Here is a 26942-nt window from a genome sequence, read left to right on the forward strand (position 1 = left end):
TGATAATTAGTGTTGCTAAATTACATAGCTTTTCTTAAAGCCTGAGCTGCAAGGTTCAACAGAGCCATTCCATCATTGTAACAGAAGGCACTTGTTGCACATTTTAGCTGTGCAAATGCATGTTATGAGTTTCAGAGCTTCAGACGAAAAACTTCAGATGAAAAACAAAAAATGCATTATGGTATACCAAGGCAGCAGAGAGTGAAAACAGTAGCTTTTTTGAGACCACTGCTAAGCATAAGGTAGCAGGATCAAATTTTGGCTGCTGTAGCCACATTTAAATGGCAGCGAAATGCAAAAATGCTTGTGTATCGTGCATTGGCTGCACAATAAAGAACCCCATGAGGTCAAAATTAATGCGAAGTCCCCTGCTACGGCGTGCCTCATAATCAGATTGTGGTTTTGGCATATGAAACCCCATAATTTAATTTAAATTTTTTCTTCGAAACAAGCTAAATAGCCAATTGACCCTTTTCGCGGCGATCCCGTGGGCGCTGCCATATTTGATCACGTGGTGACGCGTCCATTGCTTGCCTCAACTGCCTCCGTTGCCTCCTTGTTTACAACGGAAATGTATGACGCCGGTGCGGCTTAGAAAACCTCTGTTTTCAGAGATATCATAGACGGTGACTAGGCGGACGACACGAAGCTTTAATCACAGCTTCAGAGAACATGCAAAAGCGCTTTCGGAGCCGATTAAGCTAACGGCGCAAGCAGCGTATATGGTGCTCGTTCTAAAAGCGGGGCTAAATGTGTATTCCAAGCTATCCAAGCTTTCCGATTATGAATTCAGTCAGGATTAGTCTGTTTTGCTTTTTGTTCTTTATTCGGCAAATATTTTGTAGCAGTGTTTCTAACTCGGTGAAGTACCTCGGTACGGCCACTGTCTGATTATTTTCTGCGTAATCGCTCGTGGGTGTGCTCAGTTCCGATAGATTTGTTCTTGCTGCGCATAAGGCTTGAAACGTAGCTGTTTTGTACATTGTAATACCCTGTAGCAAAAATATATTACAGCTAGTAACTCGCTTACTCTTGTGGACCGTCACGAAACATTCAGCTTCGCCAATTTGTGTGCCATAGGTGTAGTCCGTCATTTATTGTGCGTATACATTGCACACATATTCAAGTGTGCGCCCATTCACTTATTCTTGATACGTCTGCGATAGAGTGGGCGTAAGTTTTCCTGCCATTTGGGACATGTGTATAGATAACGTGCGCGAAACTTGCTATAACAGGAAGCGGCGCTACTCCCTTTGTCATTGTTCAACGAGTGGTACTCACTCTTGCCGACATTCTGGGGATGAAGCCCTTTCTTTGAAGGTTAGCGATACAAGGCTGGCGGATGAGCAAATTTCTGTATCCTCGAGGAAAGCCGTACATCACGAAATGCCGGTAACATGTTCAAACAGTTGCAGCAGCGGTCCGCGAACTTGGCCACACAGATTCATTCTATTCCGTAACATGCCAGTCACTATTTTTGCAGCCAACTACTGCACACGTCTTTAATCCACATGATTCCATTTAGCATGATTGGAGCATAGTGTGTTAGCGAAAACTCAGTTGCATTTCTGACAGTTGATCGCACAGAAGCAAGGTAGAAGCGGTAAAGGTTTCGTATTCGTGCGCGGTCGCTGAGGAGAGGTATGGCGCACCGCCGTGAGCGCCATCTCGTTTCTCTAAAACAAACTGCTCCGCGAAAAGGGTCAATAGGTATGCGCTGCCGTCACCGGGCCGATCGGCGCGCGCTGCCGCTACTTTATCTTGTCAATTGCGTCTCGCGGGTGTCCTCACCTAAACAGTATATATCTTACACCACGTCACAGGTTATGATTCCTGGCTTCGGCAGCTGCATCATTGAGGGAAAGGCCCTACCACTGTGACATCTCATAGACTGGGCATAACTTTGTGATTAAACCCTGAAAATTATTCATTATGCATTTGCAGATTTAAAGCTCTTGCAAACAGCACTTTGCTATCTGTTGAATTCGCTGCCTTGACATATACCTTGTGCTCTCTTTCTGCTATAAATTTGCAGTGCGCTTCTGCTTACACATGGTTTGTGAATTGCATGTGAAGTGAAGTACAATTTTATGCTGATGGTTCCTGACAGGCAGAACCTCTTGTTGAAAAAAAGTTGTCTTAGATGTGAGCTGAAACTGCAGCTGCATCAATGAGGGAAATGCAAAAATGCCACAATACTTAGTTTAGGTGCCTGTATCAGAACCTGAGGTGGTCATAAGTAACCTAACGCCCTACCACTGTGACATCTCATAGACTGGGCATAACTTTGTGATTAAACCCTGAAAATTATTCATTATGCATTTGCAGATTTAAAGCTCTTGCAAACAGTACTTTGCTATCTGTTGAATTTGCTGCCTTGACATATACCTTGTGCTCTCTTTCTGCTATAAATTTGCAGTGTGCTTCTGCTTACACATGGTTTGTGAATTGCATGTGAGGTAAAGTACAATTTTATGCTGATGGTTCATGACAGGCAGAACTTCTTGTTGAAAAAAAGTTGTCTTAGATGTGAGCTGAAACAGAGTTATTGCACACATTCTGGCTGTTCCACTCTATGTCTCAGGTGGTATATCTCCAGTAATAATAATGATAATAATAGTAATTGAATGTGTCTCTATAGGCAGTTTCTCTCCACTTTCTGAAACTGTGGGCACTCTGAACTTGGGAATCCAATCTGGGAACACCACACTGTGTTGTTTGGTCTGTGTGTCCAGGTAGTGCAAGAGCTAAATGACCCTCAGCTGAGTGCAGTAGCCTCATGGGAGCCTCATGATCGCCAGTGGGATCAAGCAACGCCCCTACCTGCTTCTGGACCCGTCGGCCTGGTGAGTGAAGCATGTTAGATTACAGATTCCAGCTGCTTTATTTGCTGAGAGGTATTCTAGGGCTGATAAAAGTTTTGTGGTGCTACACTTGCTTTCAGCTACAATGCAGCATCCCATCTTTGATATGAGCAAGCTTACGTAAAACTGTCCCACTTACAGTGTAGACCGCTTATAACGTATATCGCCGGAGTCGGGAATATCCACACTATGAGCGGTACCGCACTATAACCAAAGCAACAATTTTCAAGGCCCGCACATATGCAAAACATGTGCACTGAGCCGCCATGCGAGTCGAGGAATGCAGCTACAGTGTTTGCATTCAATTTACAGTCGAATCTCGTTAATTCAAACCAAATCACGCGGCGGCGCCTCGGACCGGCGTTGCTTTGGCACCGCCATAGAGTAAAAGCTTAGGAGAGACCCCTCAATGTCGCGCGCGAACAAAACAAAAAAAGAAAGAAAAAAAAATGCGGCGGAAATTTCACCCTCTCTCAAATGGCAAGGTCGCTGATTCTGCGTTGCGCCGAAACATGCGTGTACGTGCCGACGTCTCAGCCACGCTACCGTAGCCACGCATAGAAAATGGCAGTGAACCCTTCTTTCTCCTTTATGCTTCCTCTACTTTCTAGTCACATGTTGACCTTGCACTCTGCGGCTACGGCACAGAGGGAAGCAGTGGCGTAGCCGCAGCGTGCAAGGTCAACACGTGACTAGAAAGTAGAGGAAGCATAAAGATGAAAGAAGGGTTCACTTCCATTTTCTACTTCTTTCTAGTCACGTGTTGACCTTGCACGCTGCGACTACAGTGCAGAGGGCAGAGGGAAGCAGCGGCACTGTCCCAGGCCGGCCAATGAAACTGCCCATGCCGGCAAACGTCCGCTTCCCGATAACGGCAGAAAATGAAACTTCGGGGAGCTGGCGTCGGGCCGGCTGGAGTGGCGGCGCCTGCATGGCGGCGGGCGCGCACGGTGACAGTCGAAAGTGAGAGAGCTACGAGGGAGGGCGAGGGGAGCCACCGAAGTGGCGGAGTTGCCGAAGCGAAATCCGCTTCCCTGCCGTCCTCCTCCCTAAAATTCCACGGTCTCCGCGTGCGCCCTTTGCCGTGATGTGCCGGCACCGCCCGCTCCCTGAAGTTTCGTTTACTGCCGTTATCGTGAAGCAAACGTTGGCTGGCGTTGGCAGTTTCGTGGCGCTCGCTCGCTATGCGCGCCGTGATATTTCACGACTCGCACTCAAGATTCTGGTTTCAGCCTCACTGGCTGTTCGTTTGCAGCACGTTCCCTTCTCCTCCACTTCGTCTCTCTTTCTTCCTCGAGCATTCCTTGGGGCGCCCGTTTGAGGGGAGCGTTCGCCGTCTCCGCTGACTTCCGTACTCCCAGGCAGCCGCATTGTAACCGGTATTTCGTTTCCTGCAACTGCACTATAAGCGGTACGTGTATACATGGAGTGCTATGGGAAAATTAACGGGAGTCTGAAAAGACCGCACTACGAGGGCGGTCTGATAAGTACTTAGCCTCACCGCGAGAGCGAAACGCTATCGCATGAGACATACTATACTGACGAGTACGCTCTCTTAGAGGGACACATGCAAAGGTCCAGTCGAATCGGGCTCGCGGTTTTGTTTTTGGCCGCTTGAGGAAGAGGAAGCAGGTGATTTTTCGTGTGTCCGTTAAAAAAATGGAAAAAGAGCAATATCGGTCGATGATTCGATTCTTGTTTTTGGAAGGGAAATCGCGCAGCGAAATCAAAGAGCGACTGGATGCCGTCTACGGTGAGTCTTCTCCTTCGATGGCAACCGTCAAAAATTGGTTCAACGAGTTTAAACGTGGTCGCACGTCGGTTTTGGATGAGCCTCGCCCAAGGGCCCCGCAAACGGCTACCACAGTCGATAACGTGGCAAAAATCCAGGGCCTCGTATTGGCAGACCGCCGACTGAAGGTGCGAGAGATAGCTGAGACAGTAGGCATCTCAAAAGACCGCGTGGGTCATATCCTGCATGAAATTTTGGACATGAGAAAGCTGTCCGCGCGATGGGTGCCGCGTTTGCTCACTCCGGACAACAAGCGCGTTCGTAAGACCACTTCAGAGCAGTGTTTGAAGCTGTTTAAGCGTAATTTGAAGGAGAATCCAAAGGTGTTCCTGCGTCGTTTTGTGACCGTCGACGAAACATGGATCCACTGGTACACCCCATAGACCAAAGAACAGTCGAAACAGTGGACTGCACCCGGAGAACCTGCTCCGAAGAAGGCGAAGACTGTCGCATTGGCCAGAAAGGTGATGGCCACCATTTTCTGGGATTCTCAAGGTATGATCTTCGTCGACTACCTTGAGAAGGGCAAAACGGTGAGGGGACCCTACTACGCCAAATTACTGGGCCGATTCGACGCCGAATTGCAAAAAAAACGGCCACATTTGGTGAAGAAAAAGTTGCTTTTCCACCATGACAACGCGCCAGCTCACACCTGCGTCGTCGCCACGGCCAAGTTGGTCGAACTGGGCTATGAAGTGGTGCCCCATCCAGCATATTCTCGAGATTTGGCCCCGAGTGATTTCTTCTTCTGAAGCCAACCAAGAGAACAGGCTGGCTTCAGGAAGGGATATTCTACGATGGATCATATCCATGTCATCAATCAGGTAATTGAGAAATCTGCGGAGTACAATCAACCTCTCTATATGGCTTTCATAGATTATGAAAAGGCATTTGTTTCAGTAGAGATACCAGCAGTCATAGAGGCATTACGTAATCAAGGAGTACAGGAGGCATACATGAATATCTTAGCAAATATCTACAAGGATTCCACAGCTACCTTGGTTCTCCACAAGAAAAGTAGAAAGTTACCTATCAAGAAAGGGGTCAGGCAAGGAGACACGATCTCTCCAATGCTATTCACTGCATGCTTAGAAGTATTCAAGCTCTTAGACTGGGAAGGCTTAGGAGTGAGGATCGACGGCGAATATCTCAGCAACCTTCAGTTTGCAGATGACATTGTCCTATTCAGCAACAATGGAGATGAATTACAACAAATTATTGAGGACCTTAATCTTGAAAGTGTTAGAATTGGGTTGAAGATGAATATGCAGAAGACAAAGATAATGTTCAATAGCCTGGCAAAGGAACAAGAATTCAGGATCGCCAGTCAGCCTCTAGAGTCTGTAAAGGAGTGTGTTTATCTAGGTCAATTACTCACAGGGGACCCTGATCATGAGAGAAAAATTTACAGAAGATTAAAATTGGGTTGGAGTGCATAGGGCAGGCATTGCCAAATCCTGACTGGGAGCTTACCACTGTCGTTGAAAATAAAAGTGTACAATCATTGCATTCTACCGATGCTAACATATGGGGCAGAAACTTGGAGGTTAACAAAGAAGCTCGAGGACAAGTTAAGGACCGCACAGAGAGCGATGGAACAAAAAATCTTAGGAGTAACGTTAAGAGACAGGAAGAGAGCGGTGTGGATCAGAGAACGGGGATCGACAATATTCTAGTTGACATTAAGCGGAAGAAATGGAGCTGGGCAGGCCATGTAATGCGTAGGATGGATAACCGGTGGACCATTAGGGTTACAGAATGGATACCAAGAGTAGGGAAGCGCAGTCGAGGACGGTGGGATGATGAAGTTATGAAATTCGCAGGTGCAAGTTGGAATACGCTAGCGCAAGACAGGGGTAATTGGAGATCACAGGGAGAGGCCTTCGTCCTGCAGTGGACATAAATATAGGCTGATGCTGATGATGATGATTTCTTCTTGTTTCCCAACTTGAAAAAGTCACTCGCCGGACAAAAATTTGAGTCGAATGAAGAAGTTATCGCCGCCACAGAAGCCTACTTTGCAGCTCAGGAGAAAACATATTTTTCTGACGGGATCAAGAAGTTGGAGGATCGCTGGGTCAAGTGTATAGAGTTGAAAGGGGACTATGTTGAGAAATAAATCGACACCATTCCAAAATTTTCATTTTTCTTTTGAAGGCTATACTCGGCGACAGCTTTTCTTGACATTGGAGCGAAGGCTACGGAGGGGGGGCCTCCGCCCATTTGTGTTACTACCCAAGTAGTCCGGCAGCTTGCAGCTGATTTCAGTTCCCATTTCGGTTTTCGCTAGCTCGCAGTGCTAGTGTGTTTAGCAAAACGTATGCATGCAAAATGGGAACGTCAGAGTTAAACTTTGATGAGTGTGCATACATGCAGCTGATTACTGTGCTGTATATATACTGGTACAAAGAAAATTTTCCGCTGTTCAGAAGGTTTTCCCAGCATTATTCAGCCTTTATAACAGTGAAGCTTAGGTACCGTGTTCAGTCAACAAAAAGTGTGGCAGCCCAAGATATACGGGTACGTGCCACACGCGATCGAATGTTAACTTTTACAGTATTAAGTCCTGGTACAGGCGAAAAGGAAGGCCGGTTGCGGTAGGATCCTGCCACGCGCATGTCTTGTTTCAGTTTTGCTGTATTCGGTTTACGCCCACAAAGATTGTCAGCAATGATTGGTGCAGACTGTGCCTCAGTGTTCGAGAAGCTTCACAATTGTAGTACATCGTTTTGTTAAGATTGCGCGCAAGACGCTGTCGGGATATGGGGGGCAGGCCAGCTAGCTATAGTTGACATCGCTGAGGGTTCCCTCGAAGAGAATAATTCGCGACTCCAGCAATTCATGCGACACCTAGGGGCGAGCGCCGGAAACAGCGTACGGAGGTAGAAGCGTCGGAGCAGACGCTCCGCCTTCGCACTGCGATCGGGTGCGCTTCCAGTACGATGGAGTCACCATCTACGAAACTCCGCACGGCCGTGGAATTATGCTGCGTTTGCAGTTTTGCGATGCCAAAGAGCCTCATGGATTGCGAATCTTATCGTAAGCTGCGACGACGGCAATTGTGTTCTCAACATCTTGCTCGAGAACGTTCTCTTTTTTTTTTTTAGGCGAGGGTCGTTTTGTTTGTGCGAAGAGAACGCGATCCTGTTGCTTCTACCATGTTTGCAGTTAAAGCGCTAAGCGAACTTCAGGAAGTTTGCGTTGAGGTTGTTACTGCCATCGTGATAACCTTCAGCGTATACGTGCTGCAACATGCAGTTTCATGGGATAGCCTGCGTAGTAATGCAGTTTATGATCCAAATGTCGCCGTGGTACTCAAGCTTTCCTTGATTAAAGCTGTTACATCGGATACATGCAGCGCACAACGTGGAACTACCGAGTATGGTACATCAGCGAAAATCGGTACATCGGAGTTTCAGGTACTCCCGAGTAACGTCGGTAAATCGTTCTATGTAAGCACAACATGTACGCGCCAGCATGCAAAATAACTATGGGGTGGCATAGCGGTACGCGTTCCTTGTGACCTGGACACACTACCTGTGTAACTAGTGAAAATTAGTGGGCGCTCATTTGAAAATGCGTAATAATCAAAGCAATAGTACTTCTTATCACTGTCTGAATGAAATTGGCAGTTCAGAGGCGAACACAATTTTGGCCACTTAAAGTGCAGGATATGTAAATTCTAGAATAACAGGGAAAATTAATTAGATTCATAATGCAGTAGCTTAGTTAACATTAATATACACAGAAACATTTGTTTTATTTGATTAGTTTACACAGCAGCCATACGCGACATGTTCGTAGACAGCGGGGAGTAATCAGTCATGGTCAGGCCACTCAGCACAAGCCATACCTGTACATGGTGTGCAAATGTGTTTTTATTGTAAGCAGATCTTTCGGTTTCTTATTTATCGTTTTATTCTCTACGAGAGAAACAATCCGCAAACTACTGCAATAACTACAGCTAAGGAAGCAGCAGTCACGTTGCATAAATCTTGAATGTAAAATAGATAACAGGAACGCAAAAGTAGCGGGAAACGTTCGCCACAGATTCGTAGTGCATGCACGCGATAAAAGTCCAAAGCTTGATTTTAGGTTCGCTTGCTCTCTGCACTGAAAAGAGCGTGCAGAATTTGCGCCTTCGCCGAACAAAAATCTGTTAAGGCAACAACTACGAGAAAGTGCCCGCCGGCTGCGCATTTATCCGCATGTACAGCGGCAACAGCTGATCGAGCAAGTCGGTGCGCTGCTGCGGGCCATGTTAAACCTGCCAAACTGAGCAGGTTGTAAGATTTCGGCGATCCTGCCGAGGCCATCCTGACGTATCCAACTTCGCCGGCCGCTGTCTCGCACGCTCGAAACACCGGACCATCTATCCTCGTCTTAACAGTAAATCAAAGCAGCAGAAACGTGCTTGTACTTTTCCGACCGTCCAACAGTGCATGAGTATACTTTGGTTCCACGACCAATGTATTCTTTGGTTCAAGAATACATCGGTGATTTTCATCAGAACCTCGTGCGGTTCCGCTGACACGCCAGATGTTTGCACACACCGTGCGACCACTTCAGCCTCATTACCCACTGTGCCTCTCTCAGATCGGCTAAAATGATTTGGTCGGCGCAAGCTACTCGCTTTCCTTCCACAAAACAGCGCAAACCGGCATCACACTGCACGGAAATCATCAAACTACAGTGTACTGTACATCAAACATAGCGGTTGCGGCGACGCGGGGACCTCCGTATATCCGCCATGTTGCACAGTGTAGTCAGACGCGGCCAGTTCTCGCAGCGCCCCTTGCAGTTCATTTGAGTTGCGAATGCACTAGGTAAAGAAGGGCTTCCGACTTACCAACTAGGGAATAGGGGGGGGGGGGGGGGCGGCGTTTGCCGTGGCAAGAACGCGGTTGACTAACCACGTGCGGGAATACGGGAGCGGCGGCGGAGACTTCCGCTATCGCCGCTTGCTGGGGACCAAAGAGACTCGGGCGATGTCAGCGGGATCTCACGTGACCCACCCGATGGCACTGATAGCGTTTGCGATTCCCGTGCGCCACCCGCGGAAGGAAAGTTTCCCCTCTCCCAACTCTCCCTGGCACGCATGCATCTGCCGCGACGTTCGCTGCGCGTGCCGCGGTCATGGGACCCGAGGGTTCCCACAACGCGAACAGTCAGGCTTATTTCAGAGTTTGTGCAACCACCAGTGATAAGGCTGGAAAGTTCGATGCGTGATGTATAAAAGACGGCGCGTCCCAACGAGGATCAGCTTTTCCACGGCCGATGCTGTACTCGCTGCTATCACTGCCAGTGTGTATTGCTGTAATCTGACTTTCCGTTTACCGGCTGGCTGCTGCCTTCGTCGACGTCACGACCCCGTGATAATATAATAGCTATGCAAACTATGCAACGTGACGAATATCGCCAAGCACACAGTACAGCTAAAATACGCAAGTACCATGATGCCGCTGAATTGGAAGATTTTAAGAGAGCTTACGATTAATTGAATAGAGACTGATACAGATTCTTTTTTTCGAGCTTAGTTGGTCAAGCACCTTCATGTAGTGTGATGGCCGTCGAGGTTTTTTCCATCCCTGTGCATGCCGTATGTAACAGGTATTGTCCATAGTACCAATTGTTATTGGTAAAAAAAAATAAAAAATACATAAAAACAGTTCATATCTTTTATTGCATCACAGCCAGATGCGAAAATTCTCCAGGCCCGTGTATTTAGATTAAGGTGGACGTTAAAGAACCCCAGGCGGTCAAAATTTCCGGAGCCCTCCACTACGACCTCTCTCATAATCATATTGTAGTTTCGGTACGTTAAACCCCATCAATTATTATTAACATAACATTTTGCACTTGTGGCACAGAACGTGATAGCCATAACTTTTTGCTGGCACTCCATGTCGACATAACATTTTGCACTTGTGACCAGAACATAACAATATACTAACTCGTTGCTGGAACTCTATGTCAACATAACAATTTTGCACTTGTGGCACAGAACGTGATAGCCATAACTCGTTGCTAGCATTGCTTGCCATAAGAACCATTTATTATAAACAAATCAAAATAGGTAAGAGCAGGAACACATTGATAAATAAGAATGAGATGGTAGAATACATTAGGAAATGAGTAAATGAAAAACAAAACAATGACAAGAAGCGGTATCACACTTTCAGGTCCCATTGAGACAGCAATGAATACCCGCCGGGGTGGCTCAGTTAGCTAAGGCGTTGCACTGCTGAGCACGAGGTCGCGGGATCGAATCCCGGCCCCAGCGGCCGCATTTCGATGGAGGTGAAATGCAAAAATGCCCGTGTGCTTGCGTTGTAGTGCACGTTAAAGAACCCCAGGTGGTCAAAATTAATCCGGAGCCCTCCACTACGGCGTGCCTCATAATCAGAACTGGTTTTGGCACGTAAAACCCCAGAAAGAAGAGACGGCAACGAAACAAGGCATCAAACACTATTGGCATGAGATCGCACAGAAAAATTAACACAATTTTGAGCACTTCAATCCTCAACTAAGAAATGTGGTTCTCGCTGATGCAGCGTATATATAATGTAAATGTTCACGGCCGTGATACATCATCACATCACAGCCGCCGTGACAGTACAGTGTTCAGTACACGGCCGCTTACACAAAAAGCACAGGTTTGAGCCTGTCGCATTTCGATGGATCAGAAATGCCAGACGCCCGTGTACATATGTTTCGGTGCATGTTAAACAACACCGGGTGGTCAAAACTTGTGCAACCCTCTAGCACGGCATGTCGCATAATCACATTGTTGTTTTGGCACACAATATCCCAACAATTATCACATCACGGTAACGTAACCAGAACATAAACGAAGTGCAACGAAACATAGAGAGATCAGCAGATTAAATTAAAATGAAGTCAATAAGCAATAAAAGTGTAAATAAATAGCAGTGACTGATGGACCTCAAAAGCAATATCACAGTTTCTGGTTAAGCACGCGTGTAATCCTTTGGTTGAAGCTTTGAAAAAGCACACATGGAGATGCTCATGGCAGTTCATCAATTCCGCTCATGTCAGAGCTGCTCAACTCATCAGAAGTACTCGAATCTGTACCCAAAGAAATTATGAGACTTTCTCTTTGGCTGTCTATAATGCCATCCCGCTCCCATGCCTCATCCACAAGCCTTATCACATGAGTGCAGTCTCGGAACCAGTTCTGCGGGGTCACACCTGCGATTCCTTCCAGCAGCAGCTTCTCGACTGAATCGATCTTGAAGTCAGTGTTCTTCGAAGCAACATAGCCTTTGAACTGGCTCCACACGAGATCTATTGGATTGAGCTCGCAGTGGTAAGGAGGCAAGCGCACAACCTCATGACCGGCAGCGCTGGCAAGTGTGTCAATCTGGTAAGCAAGGAACATGTGCTTATGCTGCTTAACGAGCTGCAGCAGTTCGCTCTTCACTTGGTCATCCGAAAAAGGGATACTTTTCGATTTCAACCAGCACTGGATGTCGGTTTTTCTTGATGCTGAACTTGGCACCTTTTCAACTTGAGCACTCTGTTACGACGCATTATCCATCACAATCACACTGCGTGGCTTGATGTTCGGTAGCAACTGTTCAACAAACCATTTTTGAAAACGCGGAGCATCCATTTATGTGTGGTAATCACCAGTACCCTTGTTGGCTCGAAACACTAGGGCGGCTCCATCAACAAAGCCTTCCGCACTGCCAGCATGCAAAACAATTAGGCGTCCTCCTTTACCGCTCGTTGCACGGAGACCTGTTGAGAGGCCTTGACGAAATGCGTCTTGCCGGGACATCACTTTGGTGTCTGTCCATACGGTCTCCTTAGTGTGGCCAGCGTTTACCCAGGTCTCATCAAGGTAGTATATGGTCCTGTAAAAGAAAAGAAATCGGTCGTATAGTTAAGAGCTTACCTTTACTGGCAACAGCACATTAATAAACCAGCGGCCTTGATTCAAGGTTATGCCTTTGTTACAGCAGCGAAGAATCCACTGAAAAAGCCTATGTGAATATATATAACAAAGATGAGCAGGCAAAACTTCCCCTGAGAAAGACTGAAGCGAATGTTTACAAAACATGTTTCAGGCTGCTCATAAAAGCTAATGAAACCACATCCCCAATTATATGCACAGCATATTCGCTGAATAAAATTAGCTATTCTTTTCTTCAAGTCATTTAGATTCCTTGCTCCTACGCGGAAAAAAAGGCAGTAAATCTTCCCAAATAATGCGACGAGAAATTCTGTAATAGCAAAACGCTCAGTTACATCTTTGGCACAGATCATCGCATCCTCGGCTGATACTATTTTCCACCGTACAAGGGCAAACATGAACAGCTACCTTATTTTACTGGGGAATTTCGCTGCGACTTAAGTTAGGACTATGTAAGGCTTTCGATCACTCGCGTAAACAGCACACGTTTGACGATCACTGATGCAAAGCATACCTCTCATTTTCGCTCACCGTTAGGTACACACGCATGCTCACCATTCGCGTCTACACTTTTACCAACAAGCACGCGCAACGAAAGTTTGCAGAAATTAAAAGAACGCAAGAACTTACCGCTGCTGCCTCCACATTTCTCGGATTGTTCGGAGGTACTTTCGACGCCAAGAAACGATGTTGTCTCTTTTGAGCAATGCGGAATTCCTTTTTCTCTTTCGGAAGACGAACCCCAAGTTGTTCAGCATTCGTTGCATCGTGCGAGTGCTGATCGTCGGCATGTACATGTCAGGGTCGCTGATCACCTCGTTGCGTACCTTCTTGGACGTAGGCAGTTCATTGCGCATGAAATAGCTGTGCACTTTGCGCAGCAATGCTGCCAACGCAAACGTGTCGTAACACAGCAGCCTCGTCTTGGCGGTCATGCTCTTCCCCGCTTCGCCCGAGAAATCCAGTTTCTTACGCTTTGGAGAGGAGAGTGGGGCCCGTAGAGCTTCAGCCTTGATTCGAGTTATCGTTCGCATACTCACTCCGGTGAGCTCGGCGACAGTCCGGCACACAGAATTTGTCGACAGCTCGGGCTGACGGCGCCTTACTCCAGCGTAGATATTGCAGATAACCTGCTTGGTTTCTTTGGAGACCCACTTCTTGTCACACTTAGAGTATAGCCTCCTTGGAGAACGAAAAGGAGAGTTTGCGGCCACACACGATACCGCTGGCACCGGGGACGCCATGTTTACTGCGAGAGCAACCAGCAGGCGGTGCGAAAAACATGGTGCCGTTCAAGAAATAAAAAAGAAAAAAATTAAGGCGCACGATAACTTTTTTTCTATGAACAGCTTCCCATACTTGTTCTATATTTATATTTAAGAAAGTTTTATTTCTTAGGGCCAAGTAACTCTTAGAATCAGAAAATAAAATAGGTACTATTTCCTGGTGCGCGTGCATGCAGGCGGTTCGGCTCTGTAGCTTCCACAGTGCTGTCTAGAAAAGCTGTCGCCAAGTATAAGTACTTATCGGACTGCCCTCGTATATCCGGTCCTGCGCTATAAGCGGCTACGTTATAAGTGGTCTATACTGTATAAAGAACACAAATGATTGCAAATGGAGAGAGGATCTTTATCATAATTTGCTTACAAACAGTAGCTCAATATTGTGGGGATTGAGGGATGCGCCGGCGCCACTGCGCGTTCTTCACCTGTCTGCCGTCCCCTGCCTATCCCTGCCCGCTCCCAACTGGTTTCCGCGGTGGGGCGCCGACGTTGCCACATGGGCGCGTTCGGCCGCGAGTTACGGAGCGTGGCGCTCTTATCTCCGGGACCAGCGCAGGGTATGGCGATTCTTTCCTCTCGTCCTCCGACACCTTTATGACTAGGACTTAAGCTCGCGCACGATGCCTTTGCCCGTGCGGGGAGCACGTACTTTGTGCTGATCCTTTCCTGACGCTAAGCCGAAGAGCGGTGCCTAGTGCTCGCGCGAGGTCATACCACGCCGAGCCGCACTTGCCGAAATCCCAAGCCGAAGGAGATTGCCCGAGCTCTCACGAGTTGGCTCATTGGTTATCGCCAGAGCAAGTAGCATAGCCGCCGGGACTTTTCCTAGCGGCGTGTCCCAGCTTGAGCCTGTGCTCTCGCAGCGACGTGCTATAGGCGCCCGTTTCTGTATTTTCGCCCTTGGTGCGGGACTCCTTTGGTTCCCCGCTGCCCGGGCGTTCGTGCAGTGCTGGTGCTGCCAGAGACAATAAACGGTTTCCGTTACTCAGGGCAATACTGTGTTCTTGCCTGCTACGCTCAGTAGCCTCTTGCGGCCTGAGCTCTCGCGCAGCGGTGCTGGAGGCGACGGCTGTCGCGGCCCTGTGGCTCGCTAAGCTCAAACCCGCGGTGGTCGGTGTCCTGTGAGACATTAAGACCCCACAGAGTCTGTGAATGGACGCCAAACTCACTTCTCACTCACCTCCATTGCTGCCATCTTCTTATGGAAGTTTTTTCCCCAATTTCATTCCAGAGTATCAATGGAAATCCCTAGCTTTGTGGGGGGGCATGATTTTTGTGCGGATATTTGGCTCACTATTGCGTTTCATCTGCGTAATATATAGTTAAACCTTCATATAACGAAGTCAGTAAATTTGGCAATTTGCTTCGTTATACAGTCGACCTCCGTTAATTCGACCCTGATGGGACCGACGAAATTGATAAAATTATCCGATGGGTTGAATTAAACAAGATGCGGGGGGGAAAAAACGCCAGCACACACTGCTGATTCATTTGACAGTGCAGTCGCCGACCGATTTTCCGTACTTCGCAGGGACCGAAAAATAGTCCAAAAAATCGAACAGTCCGAAAATCTCGCTCACCCTAAAAAAGAAAATTTATTAGGCTTAGAGCGGCATAAAAAAAATCTTAAATAATGCCCTGCCTCGTACTATGCTTTTAGGTGATAAAATTTGCTTTGATTTGCGCAATACTGACGTCTCCGCGTACAGTCGACAAGACTGTCACCGCGTTGGCGATCTTCGCCACTGAGATCGAAGAAACGAGCCCCGTTACTTCGCATGTGACCTCCGCGATCAGCTCCGGCAGCGCGTCATTCGCTCTGGCCTTCCCATTCGGCAGGACCTAGAATAAAGTTGATTTCATTGATTCATTTCCATTCCGCGTGGAGCCCAGCGGAGAAGTGTAATCCTGCTAACTCTGTAACGGCTCAGTAACGGCGCGCTGCCGGAGCTGATTGCGGAGGCTACGCTTTCACACCACTTAGCTCTCACGAAGGCATGAGAGGTGGTGCCGATCGCACAATTGCCAATCGTGTACACCATGTGCAAAATTGCAACCGAACTTCAAAAAAAAAAAAAAAACGGATTTCGCAAAAAGTGATTATGACGATAGTGCTGACCGAATAAAAGAAAAAAGTGCCGTCCCCTAGAGCGTTTTGTCAGCTTAGAAAGAGTGGGTATGGCCTCAGAGACAGGAGGATGGGGCGTGCTCTCGTGCGTCTCCCAATCTTGGAGGCTATACAGCGGGCGGGCCACTGGAAGCCAAGCCTGGGCAAGCCAGCGGAAAATCCAACATAGAGGCCTCGAAAAATGGGTAGCGTGGCTCGGAACAAGCGATGTAGTCCAGAAAATCGAACTTAGGAGCCTAAATTTGTCCGAAAAATCGGTTGCAAAAATACATTAGCTCTATGGGAACCCTGACGGTGCATTTATGAAGTCCGGAATATCCAACAAGTCCGAATTTTCGGAGTCCAAAAAATCGGTCGGCGACTGTATTTGCTCTATTCTAACACGCCCCTGAATCAAATGCATGCCAATTTTCTATGTTCCCAAATAGAAAACTAATATGGAAATGACATTTAAGCTCCTAAACAAAGCAGAAATGTAACGCGCACCCAATTTTTTAGCAAGAAAAATGGGCGAGAGTATAATATGTGTTGTTCAATGGCCCCGTTTTGCTTCGCGGCCATTCATGTAATGTGGTAAAGCCCACGAACCCCGCAAAGCTGGTTTTGGTTTCGTATCCGATTGCACCGCTCAGGCAATTTTCGGCCCAATTTTCTTGGGAAAGAAAGGCATATGTTAGAAACGGGCAAATACTGTAATCAAACATTGTGATTTACAGTTATTGCTTCAATGTCTTCCTAGTGCATGCTCAAAATAAGCGAGATGACGTGTGTTCAACATACCATATTTACTCGCATAATAAACGCACCCCCGACTTTTCTAATCAAGAAGTGTGTTTTTTCTTTTCCTCGCATAATGAATGCACCCGAACTTGCTGCCGTGAAGTTGGAGACACACAGTACGATTCGGCATCTGATATGGCGTTCGGTGGGTACGATTGTATAGGACGCCGTATCGGACGCCGAATTGTACCATGTGTCTCCTACTTTTATTGCTATAGCAATTATATGGACACTCCAGGCGCATTTTTGCCGTCAGCGCCGACGATCGTGCCTCAATCTCCCAAGTTCGAGGGAGGAAAGCGGGGAGGAAACGCGCTGTATTTTGTCGCGCACATGGCGCGACGGAATACACTCACTCTTGGCCGTGCGGCGCACGATTTGAAAGGTGTGTTAGCAAGCTGCGGCTTGTAATTAAACGATTTTGCCATCTGCATCCATGGAAGTTTCTATTTATTGGCTCGGTAGTCTTTCGGCGCCGGCAGTGAAATTTCATTATATTGAAATTGTGTATTGTCACATTGTAGTGACGGTTAATAACAACGTGTGTCATAACTGTGAGTTATAAATTAAACTCTTTATTGGGTGAACTTGAGCCCAGCAAAACAAGTAACATTCTAGCACAATGATAGCAGTGAGCAAAGTCAGCAATAGTCGAAATCTGATCTGCAAGTCAAGTGCGTCGACTTTTATACATGACTCGTCAAAGGTTCCGGTGTAATCACTGGTGCCGCTCCGTAAGACCATTCATCTGCTGGTCGTAGGCAGTGGTCCACCTGTGGCTTGTCTGGCTGTATTGCAGAATGGCTTAGGTGAGCGCTGCTGTAAAGGCCATTCCTCTGTAGGTGATGAGGACTTCTGGGGCACCATTTCGCAGCAGGATGTTCTCGACGAAGAAGTTCGCCACTTCGACTGCACTACCTTTCGGCAGAGCTTTCGTTTTAGAAAAGCGGGTAAGGTAGTCCGTCACCACAACGAGCCACTTATTTCTGGAAGGTGATGACGGAAAAGGTCCAAGTAAGTCCATTCTGATCTGCTGGAACAGTCGGCAAGGAGGCTTAATTGGTTGTAGCAATCCCGCTGGCCTTGTTGGCAGTGTCTTGCGTTGCTAACAGTCTCAGCATGTCTTGATGCAACAGGCGGCGTTGGTGGCCAGGCATGGCCAGTAATACTTCTCCTGAATCCTTGCAAGAGTACGGGAGAATCCAAGGAGCCCAGCAGTCAGATGGTCATGAAGGGCATGTAGGGCATATAGAACCTCGGGTCACAGAGCTGAAGGCACAACGAGAAGGTACAGTGGAACCTCGATTATACATTGTCCCCCGGTTATGCGACGACCCGCATTTTACGACGAATTGGTTTGGTCCCAGCAAAACCCCCATGAAAATAATGTATTAATAACCTCCATTATACAACGCAATTTTACGCCAACCCGCCTTGTACGACGCCTGTCTGGTACCATCCGAAAAAACAACAACTAAAAGTTCTAAGCAGACGCAGGCTGGCATGTAAGCACACTGCAGGCGGCTGACAATGGGTGTGCAATACCGTATTTACCCGAATGTAACGCGACCGCGATTGTAACGCGAGGGGCGACTTTCCAGTCACGCGAAAAAAAAAAAAAAGAAACACTTAACCTTGCATTTGGCCGCGCAACACTTGAAACAGCAAAGCTGGGCGATCGTAGCGCTGCATTTTCCGGAAGTGCGCGCGAACTTTTCATCTTATTATTTATGATGGTGATCATTTCTTTTCGCGCGTCTCGAACTTACGGCCGTCTAGCGCAACTTGCAATGCCAACAACACGTTCCAGCAGACCAGCTCCGTGAATGTGTCTCTCTCTTGCTCTCATTTTCTTTATCTCTCTCCCGAGCATAGCACGCAAAACCTCTTCTTCACCTCGCAGAGCATTGGTACGAGCGCGTGCGAACGTGCCAGCTGTGGACAAAGACGACGCTCGAACGCAATCATATGGTTCGCATAAATGCATGTTCTGCAAGCGTTACTGTATAGCCTAATGGTTATGATGCTCGCCTTGGGACCGTGGGTACGTGGGTTCGAATCCCGCTTCGGCAAGAAAGTTTCTTTTATTTCTTGATCGTTTCTTGATATGAACCACAAATTACGGCTGGTTTAAACACCTTCGCTGTTAATAAAACCACTAATGTAATGCGAGATGAATGGAAAAAGAAATGGTACCTTTTTTCAAGGAATCGCAATTCAGAAACATTCTCCTAACTAATCATGGTCGTCTGAAGAGGGGACTGAGCTTTCCTGGGGCGGTCTTCTTGGGTGATCACTTTCACGAAATTTCGCTTGACTCGGCACTGAAAGCGTCCCTGACAAGTGTTTCTGGCGCTGTCTTAGCTCACAATCGGCGCCTAAAGAGATGTCGGCAGTATACTTCAAGGGTCCTGGGATGAGCTGAGTCTCGCGAAAGCAAAACTATCTCCAAAATCACCCGAGAGTTGTCATCTTCCGTGCCGTCAAGCTTGTTTGAGATTTAAGTACTTCTTAAATGAGGGCACAATCATTTCATTTGGGGTCAGTACCAGGCCACTTCATGTTGCACAGAGCCTTCCCGACTGTTCTGGCATTTAAAGTGGGCCTGCCGCTTGTCCCACCATCCGCAAATCGTCGACTCCTTGACGTCGAGACACCGAGCCGCGGCGGACTTTCCCAGCCCCTCGGCCATCAAAATTGCTCGTCTCTCAAAGCGACCGTCATACCGAATGCGCTGCATTGCCCCAATGTCGCGAATAAACTGAGTCAAACTGCAAAAGGCCGTAGGGTATTGCAGCATTGTAACCAGTCACAAGCACAGCGAAAACAGCGCCGATTCCAACCAAAAACAGGTTCTGACTTCGGTTGACTTGTCTATAGATTGGATTGAGACGTAAAGTTTCAGGTTTCTAATGTAACGCTAAAAATCGCTGGATTTAGAATATTAGTTTTAAAATGGTAAATTTTGCCGTTATTCGAATGTAACACGACAGTTGAGTTCAAGCATCGAAAATCACGAAAACGAAAAGAAACTTGTGTTAGAATCAAATAAATATGGTGATTTTTTAATAATTTACTTGGAAGCAGTGCTGGTTCGTGCCACGGGCTTATTCAGATGGTCTGTACCCGTTTTTGGGCAAGACTGAGCGTCACTGCCAATATTCATCGTTTTTCGATTATAGGACAGTTTTGCGTGGTCCCCTCAAAGTCGTATAATCGGGATTTCACTGTAGCTGGCACGGACTGGCGAAAAGTTTTCAACGAGGATGTCGTTGTGCAAGGAAAACGAAGACAGTCCACACCAAAATACCCTAGAGACAATGTTGGTCTTGACTTCTAAATACTCTACAAGGCTTCGTAACTGTGGGTCTTTCCCCCACTCCATAACCCCTTGATTCACTCTTAATTCACACTTGATTCACCCTATCACTGCTTGGTTCACCTTCATTCACTCTATCATCTCGGTTTTACTTCTATCACACTTGGTTCGCTCTATTACTCCAAATTTCCAATTTTCATCACTCTTGATTCACCCTATCACCACTTGACTCACCTTCATTATCTTAGCTCACTCTATCTCATCATTTTTGTTTGACTCCTATCACCCAACTAAACCCCTTTAATTCACCATCAATTCACTCTTAATTCACCTCTCTGTGTACCCATTTTTTTCATTATCATTACCATCATAATACTTAACCCATTACTATCATTAATTTTCGGTTCTTGGCCACATTTCGGGCTTTTCAACCCATCTTTCCGCTTTGTCATGCTAGTTGTAAATTATTTAATGACGATTATGATCATTTATCAATATTTATATTCTTCATGCGATTACCTATTTACTGATATATAATGTTATGGGGTTTGTAATGATCTTGATTGAGTTGTCAATTTTTTGTACATATTTGTGACCGATTTTTTGTCTGAATTTTGGCTCCACTTTTTCAAGGTCACTTCAGAACGAGACATATGACTTTTGCCTTAAAAGAAACCCTCCAAAGGTTCTCGTTAGGCAGGAAAGCTCCTGGTCTCTCATATGGCCGTTTTATTTTGAATGTATATTAACCCCTAACCTTTTCACAAAATTTCAGTTGCCTTGAAGTTCAAAGGTTCTTGAATTGCGTTATGCTTGGATTAAGTTCACTGGCGTTTGTATTATTTCGGCTGGTGTTTGGATTAAATTCAGTGGTGCTCGAATTGAATTGAATGGTGCTTGGATAAAAATGATGGGCAGATGTATTAATTTGAATGGGGCTTGGATTAAATTGACTGACGCTTATATTAAATTGAGCGGGAAAACCTGTAGAAACCATTTTTTTTTTTTCAGTCAGTATTGCTTAGGCAGCTTCCATGCATGCACACTGGATGCTACAAAGCTTGAATATAATTTCTTGACTGTTGTTGAGAGCCTAAAGAAAACTTAACTGCATCAATGTTAATAAAACTTTGTCCACTCACACATTTTTGCATAAAGAATAGATGTTTGTTAGAAAGGCACTGGCATATATTATCTGTGCAGTTCTTAAATAAACACATTCTAACTTCTGACAGTGTACTTGGTTCAGGTGTAATGTACTACGTGAAAAGCTTTGACCTGGTGCATGGATGCCTTTTGTGTGCCTGCAGTTTTCGGGCTTCCTGTTCAGTGGACGACAGGGAATTCGCCTATCCGAATGCTATGCAGTTGACTTGGACTCCAGCAATGGTCTTACGGGGCCTTGTCCCTGTGTTGCTCGCTTCAAGGTAGGGGTGTCTCTCACTTTTCCTGCACCATCTTGTATTCACAACTTCTCACTAGTTGTATAGTGCAGAATGTAGGCAAGAAAACTTGAAGCAGCTTATTTTATTCACTGTGAAAGTAGGCCATTCAAACACTTCTGCCTAACTCAGGTTCACTTATTTCTAGGAACATCCCACAGTCACATATCTTTTTATTAGTGATGCAGGGGCATGAAAATACTTTTATTGTTCTGGTGTTGTGCTGTCTTAACACATTTGGTTTTGTGTAGTATTAAGTTGTGATTACCACTATAACTTGCTGCTCTCACAGCACAAATGTATCTAAACCTTTGGTTTCTGTCTGCTGATGTGAACTATTATGGACAGTGCTCACATGGTATTGTTGATGCTTCTTTGACAGGCACCTGGGCTGGAGTTTGTCGTTGTAAGCATTCTGCTGCGGTCGCTCAAGGCACATGACATAAGCCTCCTGTTTCCCAGCTTTGTTGCAGTTATCAGCCAGAGACTCCGCGGTACGTTGTTACTTTTCTCCTGGTTAGAAGTTACCCTACAGGAGTACTGGCACAACATCTTTCTTTCATGAATAATTGTTGACTCCGTATTTAGTCATAGATCCAGCTCAGCTACAATTGCATAAATTACAGTTACAAATTACAGAAGTTACAACTGCAGCTTGCAAATCACTTCCTTGAGGTTGTTCTTGAAGAATGTAAGTTTGGGCTTAGTAGTTTTTGCAGTGATAATTTACGCTTTTGTGCATACTTTACGTGACATAAGATCTATGCTCTAGATATATGTCAGTTTCTAGATATATGGCTTTCTCTCTCTCTCTCTTTTTTAAAAAAATTTTTATGGTCTAAATAAACCACTCGATATGTTTATCGTAGCCTTTTTGGTCATCTGCTAAATTTTAGGGGCCCCTGCACACACTGATGCTTATTTTTTTTCCGTTTTTCAACACTGTTGTGAAATTATTTAGTAGAAATTATACTAAATAAATTGTTATTTATTCATGTATATTATAAAGCTAGATTGCTGGACATCTTGATGACATAACTACATTGCACTAAGCAAGTTCTCATTGAATTTTCTTTTTAATGACAATTTCTAGGTGAGGACAACATTCTTCTGATGGGGGATTTGCCACCTACTGAAAATGGTGAGCTATCAAAAAAATTTTTTTCTATTGTTTTGTAGTTAGGTGATTCCACGAGAGATCAAAATGGATCCGAAAATTTATATTTTAGATTCCATTGAATATTTCATGTTTTATGTGCAAATCACTCGGTAGCACGTAAGTGGAGTTTGTTTCTTTCGTAACTGGATAATTAGGAAAAAGCAGATACCGCAGTTCTTCAGAGTGGAGGCGCATTTTCACATACCAAGCATTCTCGTAAATTCACAACAATATTAAATGCGAAATATTATGGCTACAAAGAATATGTTTTTTTGTTTTTTGTTTTTGTAAAACGTATACGTAAAGAAAAGTAAGTTGGCATTGTTCAAGGCTGCTGGGCAAAATGAAAATATCTTTCAAAAATCTCTGAATATTTTTTAAATGTTGCTACTTTTCTGAATTTTTATCTCCTAAGCCGGTGTATGTAGCCTTTTCAAACTTGATGGGCTGTGAAAACTTTATTTGTTCAACAATTGTGCTGAATATTGCTCATGTAGCACAAATTGCCTCAAATTTTCCATTTTCACGAAAACGAACCCTATTTAAAAATCAAAGTAAAAAAAGTCATCTTTCATTTTTGTCAAAAAAACTTGTAAACAGCTGTTCACAGACACTGGAAAAAGAACATTAAGAAACATATTGGTTTATTTTGTTTGCAACAACAATGTAGATGATAGAAGTCAGAACTTTGCTAGGATGCAGCGTTCCGTTAAGAAAAAAAGGCATCAGGATTATTTAAAATTTGGATAAGGCTCTGACTTGGGGGGGTTTAAACGTGACCATAATTGCAAGAGAAAGGCATTTTGGCCTTATGATGATACTTCACTATAAAAGCCTGTTTATGTACAATACTCATTCGCTTTCATATGAATGAAGTTAACAGAACAACCTTTGGGTGGTGCATTTTACTTAACAGCAAATTTGGGTAGCTTGCAGGGTAGATAATTTGGTCTATCTGTTTATATTTATTTGTATTTGCTTGTTTTCTATGGTCTTTAACAGTCAACTTACTGGTCATGTGCACACATAACAGAATATTTAGGCAGGTAAATGTCTTTAAAATTGGCGTACTGGCCATGGATGAAAAAAAAAAAATGTTTAAACTTTATAAATATATATAAATATATATAACCTAAGATGATGCGGTGGTGGTGGTGATAGTGTTGGTTAGGGCAGTGTTAGCCTGGCAGACAGTGCCAGCAATTGCTTTGCCCTAGTGCCGTTTTAAAAAAGAAAGAAGCTGTTGTATTACTACATAGCAAAAATTTCACAGTTCCTACGAATTATCACCACTTGTTCGAAAGTTATTACCCGCCGTGGTTGCTCAGTGGCTATGGTGTTGGGCTGCTGAGCACGAGGTCGCGGCATCGAATCCTGGCCACGGCGGCCGCATTTCGATGGGGGCTAAATGCGAAAACACCCGTGTACGTAGATTTACGTGCACGTTAAAGAACCCCAGGTAGTCCAAATTTCCGGAGTCCCCCACTATGGCGTGCCTCATAATCAGATCGTGGTTTTGGCATATAAAACCCCATAATTTAATTAATTTTTTTTTTTAGAAAAGTTAGACAGAGGTGCAACACTTCCTTTCTGAAAAACTTTGGTCCTTTGGGAAACACTACCTGTTCCGTGCACTCATGAGGAAATTCTCTTCTTTCAAAGTCCCAAGTAGAGCATTGGTCTTTTCATTGAAGCATTGGCAGGACCATATGAACTGTTCTACGTTGCCAATTTCGTCACTGTTATGTGCAGAGCGGAGAAGCTTGTTCAACGTTGAAGGCCCAAACTGGGATGTTCGCAGAGCCTGTTCTTACTCCTTGAACCAAGAATGACTCTTAAAGGGACACTAAAGGCAAATATTAAGTCAAGCGTAAGTGATAGACTAATGCGCAAGAACTCTTAAAGCGTAAAATATCACAAGCAGAGTTTTAGTGATCGAGAAATTGAGGTAAATGCAGGACATTATTTGTGACTCACCTGGAAATTTCAAGTACTAACCTGATGCTTCTCATTATAATTCTGTCACTAGTACTGAACCTTTCGCAATAAAATGATCATTGCAATGCATTATAAGATGGAAGAAAACGCCACTTGCCCAGTTCTATTTTAAGTGTGTCTAGATCTATTTGATGTGATGTTACCCTTGACAACGATGCAGGCGGTTTAAAAGATTTCGTTTTTGCTCGGCTCTGTGCCGCCCGCACTTTCGCGTTTCACTAGTTTTGTTATCGCGTAGTGCTGCACTACTTTTGATAGCTTGCGAAACTCGCACAAACTACAAGTAGCCGAAAATTCCACGTCCACGTGATGTTGCAGGATGGCGAACTGGTCCACGCCACTTGACCAAAAGCAGCTGCTACGGCGAATTCAGTGCTCTGTCTTGGCTCAGTTTCTCCATGGCCGCGCATTTGTGTTTTGCACAAGAAACTGTGGTGCCGTCTGTTGGGCGCCGTTTTTATCACCAACGGCAGTAAGTGCAGTGATGGCGTATGCAATGTCATCACTCCCTCAGTTGGGGGCGGGCGATTTGAATTGCGCTAAATGTATGCAGACCCTTCAGATGTGATTTTCTCTTTAACTAAGTCTTTTCTTGGAACGAAAGAAGCACTGCGAAGTTTATGGAATAGTATATTAAAATCCATATTGACTTAATATTTGCCTTTAGTGTCCCTTTAAAGTGACTTCCAAAGCAATCAGAAATCGTTCATCTTTACATAATGGGTGATTCATTCTCTTTCTTATTTTCGGTGCTCTTGACAGTGCTTTGATTGCGAGAGCATCTGCTGCTTCATTGCCTGTAAGTGTTGACACGTAGCGGTACCCACTGAAACTTCAGGCTGAAATGGCTATTGCTGATCTCCTTAACCAACATCACTGATCATCTGCAGAACTTGCTGGTAGACAGCGCAAAAGATAGTTGTTGGAGCACTGCTTTAGATTCAGAAAGGATGGCAGAGTGTTGAGAACATGCCCTCAGTTTATGAAGCGCTGCAGTAATGGCGGCACTTTCTGCAGTTTTGATGAGACTAACTGACCCGAACGTCCGGATCACGCAGCTCCAATGCCGGGAATTCAATACTCAATGGCACAGCGTCCTGCCTCTTGACTCGCTGACCCATCAGTATATACTTGCAGATGATCCTGATATGCTGCATTCAAGTGCTTCAACATGAGGGTAGCCGTCAGAAAATTTAACACGGTGCTTGGAGTGCAGCCTAGGGATGGGCTCAAAACCTAAGATGTGCTCAAGAAGGCTTGATCTTTTTCATGAAGTGATAAAGACGGGTGGCAGCGCCTCCTTGAAGTTTCCGCACCAGATCGCTGTGACGTCATGGATTTTGACAGCATCTTGTAGGGCCTAGTTTATTCTTTAGTGGTAAAAATAGACTACATTGTGTTCTAAAAGAGCCAAAGATTGAGCATGGTGAGTTTAGGCAACTTTTGCAATGTCGACGCGGCCTAAATACGAAAAAGTACTTTGAAATCCGTGATGTCACAGTGACGTACCAGCATTGGGAATTCTGCATGAAATTCAAAAATTGAAAGTTTTACCTTCATTTTCTCTTCTAATAGTCAGCGTATTATTTTGAAATTAATGACAACAGAGTTTTCAAAGAACGCTCTATCCGTCTAAACTGATATAGTGTTTTGCTTTATTGTCCCTTTAATCAAAGAGGCCAAGACTGCATGCCTGGAACACGTGGCAAAGATTTCCACCAATTCTTTTTGAGGTAGCGAAAGTTCTCTGTTTATAGCAGTTTTACTTTCTTCAGATTTTCGGTCACCTGTGCCACAATTTTTTAATGACTGCAGTGCTCGCTGCTTTTAGGTTGTAGAGCGAGGCTTAGTGGTTTACTAAGCCACCAATAGCATCGCAAAAGTTCTTGCATGTCCTGTGGCTGAAAAAAGCCACTTCGTTGACATGTGCTTCTTCTGTGACAACTCGTAAAACTGGTATTTTTTTTTAAGTGACTACTGGCACCATCAGACACATATGTAACATGTGTCAGGCTGAAGTTCTTCCTTCACGTACTCATAGATGTTTTCCTGTTCAAAGCAAGCATGCTCAGCATCATGGCATGTGTCATCACTGATGACTGCAAATTTTGAGTAGATCGTCTAGTTGTGGTGACACGTGTAAATATAAATACCCATTTCTTGTGCCAATGATAGGACTGTACCTCGTTCGGTACAACAGATGTCCAATTCTTGGCAAAGTCAAAGTGGAAGACAGAA

General features: G+C 45.3%; 1 protein-coding gene across 5 annotated transcripts in view; it reads left to right on the forward strand.

The window, feature by feature from the left end:
* LOC119433190 (endonuclease/exonuclease/phosphatase family domain-containing protein 1) overlaps nucleotides 1–26942 on the forward strand; it is a 61583-nt gene that overhangs the window by 12837 nt on the left and 21804 nt on the right. For all 5 annotated transcript variants that reach the window (XR_007468102.1, XM_049671373.1, XM_037700348.2 and 2 more), the window contains exons 5-8: nucleotides 2736–2846; nucleotides 21416–21532; nucleotides 21930–22041; nucleotides 22641–22688. Coding sequence is in view for 4 of the 5 variants with exons in the window: in XM_049671373.1 (XP_049527330.1) it covers nucleotides 2736–2846; nucleotides 21416–21532; nucleotides 21930–22041; nucleotides 22641–22688 (388 nt within the window). In the remaining variant the exon portion in view is untranslated. The remainder of the gene's footprint in view (nucleotides 1–2735; nucleotides 2847–21415; nucleotides 21533–21929; nucleotides 22042–22640; nucleotides 22689–26942) is intronic.

Source organism: Dermacentor silvarum, chromosome 1 (genome assembly GCF_013339745.2).
Source record: "Dermacentor silvarum isolate Dsil-2018 chromosome 1, BIME_Dsil_1.4, whole genome shotgun sequence".
Taxonomy (NCBI): domain Eukaryota; kingdom Metazoa; phylum Arthropoda; class Arachnida; order Ixodida; family Ixodidae; genus Dermacentor; species Dermacentor silvarum.